Raw genomic sequence first — 11065 nt, 5'->3', positions numbered from 1 at the left:
AGCCAGTCTTGAGGAACCCTGGCTGGCTCAGTGGTTGAGGGACTCCTTCAGCCCAGGGCGTGATCCTGGAGACCCGGTATCGAGTCCCACGTCGGGTTCGGCACGGAGCCTGCTTCTCCTTCTGCTTGTCTCACTCTCTCATGAATAAATAAATAAAATCTTAAAAAAAAACCAAAAAAAGGCAATCCTAAATTCTGGGATTGCAGCTAAAAATCCTACAGTAAATAAACAGGCTGCTTAGGCTTCCTGAAAAGCTGTCACCTGCACAGACCACCCTCCGCATAACCAAAGCGTCAGGGCTGCAAGACTTGCCTCTGACTTGACCAGAGGGGCAGGACCGCAGCAGCCCCAGCGCGCATGCGCGGCCCGAGGAGCGCCCCCTGCGTCCCTACGTGCGCGGGCTCGCGCGGCGAAGGGGCGGGGCTGCGGAGGGCGGGGCTGCGGAGGGGCGGGGTTGCGGCGAAGGAGCGGGGCTGCAGCGAAGGGGCGGGGCCGCGGCGGAGGGGCTGGGCTGTGGCGAAGGGGCGGGGCTGCGGCGGAGGGCGGGGCTGCGGAGGGGCGGGGCCGCGGCGAAGGGGCGGGGTTGCGGCGAAGGAGCGGGGCTGCGGCGAAGGGGCGGGGCCACGACGGGGCGGGGCCGCGGCGGAGGGGCGGGGCCCCGCACTCCTCGGGCGGCAGCGATGGCGGCTGTGTCGGGTTCCGTCCGCTTGCAGCGCTGCGTGGCGTCGCCGGCCGGGAGGCACAGCGCCTCTCTGATCTTCCTGCACGGCTCAGGTGGATTACGCCCTAGTTTTCTCCTTGGGGAGCGTCCTGCCCTCGGGTTCCCCAGTGTTGCCGTCGTGGAAGAGTCGCCCCCCCCCCCCCCCCCCAGGGCTCGGTGAACTCGGAAGGGCGACCCTCCCCGCTCGCTGGCCCCGCGCGGGGGGACCCGCCGCCTTCCCCGCCGCGGGTTCCCTCTGCCTGGCGGTGCTCGGCCCGTCGTCCTGCTGGTGGCCCCCGTGCCCCCCCGGGCCATCCCCCCATCCACAACACTGTCTCCATTGCAGCCCTTGCTACCGTGCCCCCCTCCCCTCCCCCCCCACCCGGGTTCTCCCTCAAGTCTAAACAGAGCGAGTTAGTAAGGTAAGTTTTCTGCAAGAGGCACATAAATTACTTAGTACTCTCCAGGGCCAGCTATTAGGGATTGGGGTTTCAGCCGCCTTGGATTCTGTGCCACTTTCTTCCTCCAGCCTCGTACTCCTGTAGACGCGGGAGATACTGGAGTGGTTTATGGATTATGTCCTTTGTGCGAGGCCCTGTGCCGGGGCCGGAGCGCTTTCTCCCAGTCCTGTCGCCCCTGCTGCTCCTTCTGCTTTGTTCCTCTTTCCCCCTCTTGTCCTTAAACCCCCGAGATGGAGCACAAGGTCACATCTCGGCCCGAGGGACAGATAGTCTCCTTCCACCGCCTGCCCTTAGGGCGTTTAATTCTTTGTAGGACTCCTCACCCTCATCTGTAATTGCTTAACGCCTGTCCTCCCCACTTCGCCTTCCCTTCCTCAAGAGTAAGGACCCTTGTGTTTTTGTTTTGTTTGTTTGTTTTTTTAAAGGACCCTTGTTTTAATCTTTGCATCTTTGCATCCCTAGTGCCCGGCCCAGGGTGAGTTCTTGGGAAATATATATTTTTTTTTTAAAGAAATGAGATGCAGCCGGTGTCCTCAGGGCGCCTACCTAAAGTCAAAAAACAAAAACAATTCAATTAGTTTGAGTCAGCAGTGGATGGGAGATCACAAGATGGTGCGTGATTTACTGCCAAGAGGATCGTAAGGAGAAAACTGTGGTTAGGCCTATTAAGCATTTGGAAGATGAAGAGCTTGTCGGATTTGAGCGAGAACGTGGGCTCTCAAGCCGAGATTTCTTCTGTAGGCCTAAAGAGGATGGTGGCTGGTTAGTGCAAGGGGATTGGGAAGGTACAAAGGGGAGACCTCCAATGGGCCAGTTGTGGGAAGTATTTTCATTTTAAAAACAAGTCCAGAGAAGTTGAACAGCTTGCCCAAGGCCATTTGATGTTACTGTGAGTGTAGTGGGTTTAGGATCCGCACCCAGATCTCTCTGACCCCCCCCAGAAGGGGTAAGGCGGAAAAACTCTGAGCTAGGCTGTATCATTTTGGAAATAGGGAAGAAATGGGCCAAAGATGTTGAAAGGGAAAGACTTGGCTGATGAAATATATTTAGAAGATGAAGCCAGATGTCTTAAGAGGACATCAATGCTTTACAATTAAGAGACTTATTCCTGGTACTGTTTGGAGCTCCAGGGGTGTTCATTTATAAGCATCCAGAAATGCCCCAATACTGTAGTCTTTGTAATAAATAAGCTGATTATCTCATAATATCTTTTTTTTTTTTTTTTTTTTTTAGATTTTATTTATTTATTCATAGAGACAGAGAGAGAGAGAGAGAGAGAGGCAGAGACACAGGCAGAGGGAGAAGCAGGCTCCATGCAGGGAGCCTGATGTGGGACTCGATCCCAGGTCCCAGGATCCGGCCTGGGCTGCAGGGCGCTAAACCGCTGAGCCATCCGGGCTGCCTCCTATCTCATAATATCTTTAGGAAATAGTCCTAGACTTTTCTTTGGTCCATGGCCACTTTGCTTAAAGTACTATCCTTACTCTTTTCAATTTCAAATTACTGACCTTTTTATAGGTTGTAAGCCCAGACTTGTACAATATAAAAATATATATATTTTTTCCCTTTGTACTTTGGAACAAAGAATTTATCCAAAGAATTCTGCCAATTATGCAAATGAAGTGCAATTCCTATATAGTTAGAGCTCCATTGCAGTAAATTAAAACCCTTACTGGAAGTCCGATTTTAACATTTGACTTTATGTGGTTATGTTATAAATGCTTGGGTTCTGGTTAATCCAAATACGGGCAGACCAGTTTTAACAGTCTTAGCAAAGCTCCTGGAATAAAGTGCTGGCTTTTTAAAAGTGCACCTTGTGAATGGATGACTGGAGGTTACTTTGTAGCATTAAGTTTTGCTTTTCAAGGTTGAAAAAGTGTATTTAGAGGCAGATTTTTTTTTTTTTTTAATCTTAAAAGGCTGAAGTTCTCTGCTAGGATATGGCAGCCATAGAAGAACATATGGGAATGTAATATATAGCCAACTTAGTTTGAGCCTTTCCTACTCCTAAAATACCAAAGAAGTACTTTCTTTCAGGATGGTAAAAACAATAGTTTAATTTAGTTCAGCTTTCCAACTTAGATTAATTCATTCTATTGTATGCTACTTTAGAACACTATGGTTCTTCTTTTAATGGTATTTTCATATGTGTAATTACCAAATTTAATGTCTATATTCCACACTACACCATAAGGTTCACACAGACCCGAACCATGGTATTTTGCTTTCTGCCCTTATAGTCAGTCTCAGTGAACTAAGTTGACTGTCGCTAAAGTTACTAGTAACCTCTTGTGTTGCTAAATGTGGTGAATGTTTTCCAGTCATCTTATTTGAACTGTCAGCAACATTCAGTGTTCTGGAAACACTTGATTCTTTCTACCTATTTATTTCTTTTGATTTATTTTGCAGACTCATACTCTTCTTTCTGTCCACTAATGTTGGGGTTCCTCAGAATTTGGTCCTAGGACCTCTTTTTTCATTTTGCATTTTTCTCTCCAGGCTAATGTGCATATATACCTGAGGATTCTATTTTTTCCACCATACGATGACATAAATTTGTGTCTCTATTTTAGGTTTCCTTTGTGCTCTGGACATGTTTATCCAACTGCATAATAAGTGTTCATTCATTAATCTATTCATTCAAGAGATATCTATTATATGGCCAGCAGTGGCACTGTTCTAGGCTCTAGGCATATACTGATGAATGAAACAAACAAAAATCCCTGTTCTTGTGGAACTTACATTCCAGTGGAGGAAATTTTATATAGTGGGTAGAAGTCCAATGGGGGGAGAAAAAAAAAAGTAGGACGAAGAGAATGGGAGGTGCCAGGGGTGATAGTTTTAGATAAGGTGGTCAGAGTAGGCCTCACTATGAGGGTGACACTTCAGCACCTAGACTTGAGTGAGGGAATCATGTGGATGTTGGGTTAGACTTATTGTGGACGAGGGAGAAGCCAGGACAAAGGCCCTGAAGTAGGTTCCCTAACATTCATGGAACAGCAGTCAGGCGTGTGTGCCTGGAGTGAGACGAGTAGGCCAGGATCTTCAAAAGGGCACAGATGGTGTGGGGCAGGGGTCAGCAAACTCTCCATAAAGGGTCAGATAGCAACTATTTTAAGTTTTGTGAGCCAGATATGGTTTCTTTGACATTCTTCTTTTCTGCTTACTTTCCCTTTTCAATCCTTGTTCTTTATTTTTTTTAGCAACTCTTTAAAAATGTAAAAACCATTCATAGGTTTTGACATTTGTCTTCCACCTGGCTGTACTTTGCTCAACTCCAGGTAGAAGACCCTGTAGGCAGTAGAGCAAGTATAGACCTACTGATTCATGTGTTTCCTGTCTCAGTGTGTAGTTCCTTTGTTCATTCATCTGTCCTGGCCAGAAACCTCACAGTCATCCTTGAAACCTTCCACCACTGACCCATCATAATGAACCTATTACCAATCTCTATTAATTTTATCTTCTAAGTATCCTTGTACCTCTTTCTGTGCATTCCATTGCTGGACCCCTAATATAAACATCTGTCACCTGAACAGTAGGCTCCTAATTGATCTCCCACACCCACTTTTGTCCCTCCCTCCTGTCCACACAGCTGCCAGAGTGACCCTTAGAAGATGGCACCTTTCTGCCACAAAGTAGCTCCATGCTCTTAGGAATTGTCACATCCCCACAGTTTCTCTTGCCTCATCTTGCACTCCCTGCTCTTTCTCATTCTTCGGTATCCTCCTCCCCCTTCCTATAAAGAATCTTAGCACTTGCCATATTCTGTCCAAGATACTCTTTCCTTGTGCACTTCACTTTTCACCATCCTGTAGATCTGAAAACTGTGTCAGTTTGTGTCATTTGTGATCTAAGCATTAAATGAATAAATAACTCGGTAAAATACAAAATGAACTTTGCTTTACAGAGCTTTTATTTTAGTAATTGTATCACCGAACTCCTTAGCTGGGTCAGTTCTGAATATAGTAAAACCCTGGCAGCACCAAGTGTCTCATCTTTGCAGTGGTTACATTTGTCTCTCATATTTATGTATGATTATTTGACTCATGTCCTAGTGAGCACAGCATCTGACACATTATAATAGGTATTCAGTAGATATATTTTTAGTTGATGTCTTAATGAACTGATTTAAAAAATTAAAAGTTGTTACCTTTAAAATTTCCTCTTCAAGACTACATAACATGGACCTATATTACCTTCCTTTTTTTTTATGGAAATATCCATACATTAATTCTTACATGGATTTTGGTTATTTTTCAGCCTTGGGATGTATAATCAATATTTTACATGATGTAAACCTGTTATCAAAATTAAATTTAGATTTCTTCAAGTGGGGGGCGCCTGAGTGGCTCCGTGGTTGAGCATTGGCCTTTGGCTCAGGTTGTGATCCTGGGGTCTTGGAATCGAGTCCCTGTGGGGAGCCTGCTTCTCCCTCTGCCTATGTCTCTGCCTCTCTCTGTATGTCTCTGATGAATAAATAAATACATATTTTTTTAAAAAATAAAAAAGAAAGATTTCTTCAAGTTAAAGTAAGCTGAATACCCCTTTTGAAAAATTTTGTTATTTTTACCAAGAAAATTGCTTTAGGTTGTTAAACTACAAAAGTTTATATGCACCTCAGAAATTTATTGTTTTTATGAGTAAGATGAGAAATGACAGTATTTAAAATCAGATACAGAAAGAATTTTTTTTTAGAAAAAAATAAATTTACTTCATGTATTTGTGCCTGTTATACCCTTTAAACAAACAAGGAACTGAAAACTCAAACAAGGTCTTTATTTCTTTATTTTTTAAGATTTTATTTCTTTATCCATGAGAGACACAGAGAGAGGCCGAGACACAGGTAGAGGAGAAGCAGGCTCATGCAGGGAGCCTGACGCGGGACTTGATCTCAGATCTCCTGGACCATGCTCTGGGCTGAAGGCAGTTGCAAAACTGTTGCGTCACCCAGGGATCCCTCAAAACAAGGTCTTTAAAGTGATTGGTGGTGTAGTTATTTTTACATATGGAGATTTTTTTTTTTTTGTATTCCTTGTTCCAGCCTCTACGTGATATGAAAGTTACATAGACTGCTTTTAAATATGCTGTGTTATCAAAATGATTTCTCTTAATCTATATTTTGTGATCCATCAGGTGATTCTGGACAAGGATTGAGAACATGGATCAAGCAGGTTTTAAATCAAGAGTTAACATTCCAACACATAAAAATTATTTATCCAACAGCTCCTCCCAGGTATGCAATAATTTATCTCACTACTTAGTATAACTGTGGCATAAAATGTATATAAATAGATGTACCAGCTAAATGTTCTTTAAACGTAATTCTGTATTTAAAATATTTTGAATTGGGGTACCTTTTGCCCAGAACTTTTTTTTTCCAGTTCCACAATTGGGCCAAGTTTTACAAGACGAAAAATTTCTTCACTCTTTGTAAAGCATTCCCTGAAGCTCTTAACTTAGACTTTGTCCTAAGCACAGCCTATAGAACTCTGCTTCCTTTGTCCCTAAGATTGCTCATCTTTCAAATTCTCTTTTCCCTTTGTTTACTCCTAAAAGAAACTGCTCCCAACAAATATAAGCTTTCTAATAATTTAGTTAGGCCAAAGTCCATAATCTCTGGCAAAGGGTTTCATGGCATTCTTTCTATACTTAAAAAGATTTAGAAACAATGTTAAGCTTTTTGAATCAGTAAACCAGAATAGGAATGTGATATTGACTACTTAATAAAATATTTAGATTATACAGTCAGTAGATGTGTTTAATAAAAATACACGGTCAGGAGATTGGTATAGTTTTAAAGTCATACTGTTTTTTATAATTATTAAGTTAGCATCTGCATATGCTTTTTATCCTGAGCACATATTTTAAACTGGGGTTTGCACATACTTTTTTTGGTAAGCAAACTAATGTGCTGAGCTGTGCATCCCTATCTGATTTCCCATTATCTGTTCTTGATTTGTTCTTATTAATTATGCTGTGTGCTTATACAAATCCATTTTGGTTTTTTGATTGTGGTTTTTATTTTTTTCCCCTAAGTTGTATTGAGAATCAGAACCAGAACTTCAAGGACCTTCTTATGTGCAATTAAGATTTTACTTACCTCAATTGATAGACTCGAAAGAGGTAGAACAATAAAATGATAATTTTGTTGTAAAATTAAGATTCAAAAAGTTATTTCAATATAATCTTAAAGTGGTTTAGTAGTTTGGTAGTGTAAATAAAAGACTAATAACCAAGGGGTTATTTTTGTATTGTAACTCAGATGTTTTTGAAATGTCAAAAGAGCTTGTCATTTGCTATTGGTTTTCAGAGTAAGTGAAGTTTAGAAGAAGAAAGACTGTGATATTCCTATGGAGATGGGAAAGATAAGTTCATTTCATCCTAAATGTAAATATAGTTGATAAAATTGAATGGAAGATCATTAGAAACAGATTCTAGAATTAATACTTTCAGCTTATGAATTTTATATCATCACCAGCTTTGATAGGTGTTCCAGGCCAGTGTATCTCAAACTGTAGGTCAGAAATATTTCTGAGAATCCAAAAATCTTCATGTGCACTCATATTATTTGTGGATGCTATTTTGTTTAAGTAAAATATAAAATCACTCAACTCTTTCAGTGAATTCATGGTAACATTTTGATATTATATATTTTCATTGTCACCTGTTTGAACAGGCTGTCAAACATTTTAAACCATGCTGACCAATGAAATGAAATACGTGAATTTAAATTTTCTTGGTACCACATTAAAAAAAGGAAAAACAAGTAAATTGATTTTAATAATATATTTTACTTAACTTACTATATCCAAATTATTATCATATCAACATATAATCAATATAAAATTATTAAAGTAACAATTTACGTTCTTTTATTCATTCTAAATCTTTGAAATCTGGTATATATATCTTACATGTGCAGTACATCTCAATTTGGATGCTGATCAATTAAATTTCTATTAAATAATTATTTACTCAAAACAAAAACACTAATTTGAAAAGAAATATGCCCACCTGTGGGTTTATTATTGCAGCATTATTTACAGTAATGAAGATATGGAAGCAACCCAAGTGCCACCAATAAATGAATGGATAAAGATTTGGCGTGTGTGTGTGTGTGTGTGTGTGTGTGTGTGTGTGTGACACTGGAGTATTACTCAGCCATAAAAATGAGTGAGATCTTGCCACTTGCAGCAAGATGGATGGACCTAAAGGGTATTATGCTAAGTGAAATAAGTCAGACAAATACCATATGGTCTCATTTTCATGTGGAATATTAAAAAACAAATAGAAACAAACCAAAAAACAGACTTAAATGCAGAGAACAAACTGATGGTTGCCAGAGAGGAGGTGAGTGGGGGGATCAGTGAAGCAGACAAAGGGGATTAAGAGGTAGAAATTTCCATTTATAAAGTAAATAAATCACAGAGATGAAGAGTACAGCATAGAGAATATAGTCAGTAATGTAATAACATTTGGTGACAGATGGTGACTGCACTCATCATGGTGAACACTGAGCAGTGTATAGAATTGTTGAATCACGTTGTATATCTGAAACTAATGTAACACTGTATGTTACTTATACTTCAATTAAAAAATTATGTTAAATAAAAGTGAAAGTTCAGTGGCTGGTTAAATTACGTGCATTTTTAAATGCTATATAGCTCTGTGTGGCTAGAAATTACCATTTGGGACAGTATAATTTGAGACTTTAAAGAGGAGGTCCCATATATTATAGTACATTAAAGACGACCATCCTAGATCAAATCATCATTTTTACTTAAATTTCTCATGGATTATAGTGCTTGGAATTGTTAGATTTCTTTTGTTGAAATGAGAGTGATTTTTTTTGTTGAAATGAAGTGATTTAAATTGTTAGTTCTCAAGCACAGATGGTTCTCCCTCAGAGAACATTTGCAATGTTGGGAGACATTTTTGGTTGTCAGAACTGGCCGGAGAGGCAGCATAAGAGGCTACTGGCATCTCGGGTAGAAACCTGGGATGCTGCTAAACGTCCTACACAGCAAGAGACAGCCCCCACAACAGAGAATAATCCAGCCCCAAATCTCAGTAGTGCCCAGCCTGAGAAACCCTGCTTTAAATTACACCTTTCTCCCACACGTACTAGATGATTAGTATCTTGAATCTCTGTTAGAGGGAAAAAAAATGTTGCAGTGTGGTCAGCTGTTTATATTTTAGAAAAACAAATATATGAGGTAATTAAAATATGAATGGTATCATTGTCTTTGAATCAGTACAAAAAGAAGTTGAGATTGCACCTAAGAACAGTTCTTTATGTACTAGGCTTTCTTTATTTTTAGATTTAATTACTCTAGGTCAGAAACGTTAAATACAAAATTCCACTTTCCTTCAAAATTTACTCTTGAGAGCATGGAATTGTGAAGCTTTGCTTCCTTGTTTTCACTGGTTATAAGATTCCTAAAATGAAGAAATTAAAACCTCACAATTAAGTAAACTTTACAGTTTTCCATTCAGAAACTTGAGAGCTTTTCAAAAATTTTCAGAAAGAGTGTGTTTATATGTTTTTAGTCCAAATAAGATCTATATTGTGGGTTATTACATCTCAGACCCCTATCCTTGATTAGAGGCATCATATATGACAGTGAAATGAAACACATTATAATTGAGGATAGTAATGCCAGTTAATTTGCTATCAATATACAAATCAAGTAAGTTTGTAAAATGTTTGTTGCTTTCAAACATAAATACCAGAACCCTCAACTGACCTAGAAAAGTTATTTTGTGTCAGATATTCAGCACGTTGTACATTCTGTAGCTCTGCTGTATTTCATTGGTCCTTTCCCACATTGGAAATCAAATGTCACTGATCAGGGATTACCAATGGCTCCAGACATTTCAACTTTATGATCTTCTAAATATTGGAAGGGATCTTATAACGAGCCAGTATAACAAGCAAGAACTGGTTCAATGTTTTATTATATTAGAAAATCTATTTCAACATTGTGAAATAGTGTGAAATCATTTTTCTTTTGTTCTGTGAACAGTGAAGAAATCAGCAAATCTTCCAAATGTCTCAGACTCTCAGAGCAATTAGAAACTTTATTTAATATGTAATTTAAAGTTACAAGATCTGAACTATTTCACTTTCAAATATGAACCACATCCTTATTGATTGAGGATTTTGCAGTCTTAGTTCATCTTACATCTCATTGAAGTTTTGGTACATGCTATTTCCTTTCTGTTTTAATGCGTTTCAAGATTATTTTGACTTAAGTACATGGGCCCAGAATCGAAGTAGTTAGGACGCTAGATACTAGTGTTTAAATACTTCATTCTCTTGTCCTTTTTGAAATTGGTAATGATGCTTTCTTTAGTTTCATAGTGAATTAAGTGTAATACATTTTAAGCATTTTCATGTTTTTAGACCTAATTCTCTGTCTCACAAATAATCGTTTCTTATTTTTTTTCCCATTAAATCGTGTTTGGTAGTTATGTAGTATGACTCCTGTTCACAATCTGACCTCTTTTCCGTATGCTTTTTCCAGACTGTTCAATCAGTCTGGCCCTAGTGCCCTTAGATTTTAGCACTATTAGTGGTGATTTTATATAAATATAGTTAATAAAAATTTGTCCTAGAGGAACAATATTTTGGAGCCTTTTTACATTTTCCTAACTAAAAGTAAAAACTTCAGTAAACCACAAGTATCGTAAAAAGTAAATGGCCACTATTAAGACTGTCATCCTATCTTTAATATCTTTAATGTCTTAAGTGTTTATTTAGTTGTGCAAATGTGAGTTCATACTAAACATATTATAAATTCTGCCTTTTTTCACTTAAAACTGTATTTAATGATTTCTTCCTATAATGATTTCAATTCCTTTTGTTTAGGGAGTTAACTTTTCTAAATTGTTTTCCAAGAAT

The 11065-nt window shown here is 39.3% G+C and overlaps 1 protein-coding gene across 1 annotated transcript in view; it reads left to right on the top strand.

Annotated features, from left to right (window-relative positions):
* Nucleotides 1-633: 633 nt before the first annotated feature.
* Nucleotides 634-11065, top strand: part of LYPLAL1 (lysophospholipase like 1) — a 36039-nt gene continuing 25607 nt past the window's right edge. The window contains exons 1-2 of the mRNA XM_041722019.1: nucleotides 634-774; nucleotides 6295-6394. Coding sequence (XP_041577953.1) covers nucleotides 681-774; nucleotides 6295-6394 — 194 coding nt within the window. The 5' untranslated portion in view covers nucleotides 634-680. The remainder of the gene's footprint in view (nucleotides 775-6294; nucleotides 6395-11065) is intronic.

This window comes from Vulpes lagopus, chromosome 11 (assembly GCF_018345385.1).
Source record: "Vulpes lagopus strain Blue_001 chromosome 11, ASM1834538v1, whole genome shotgun sequence".
Taxonomy (NCBI): Eukaryota; Metazoa; Chordata; class Mammalia; order Carnivora; family Canidae; genus Vulpes; species Vulpes lagopus.
The sequence above is the reverse complement of the archived record's forward strand: the minus strand, read 5'-3'. Positions and strand labels throughout refer to the sequence as shown.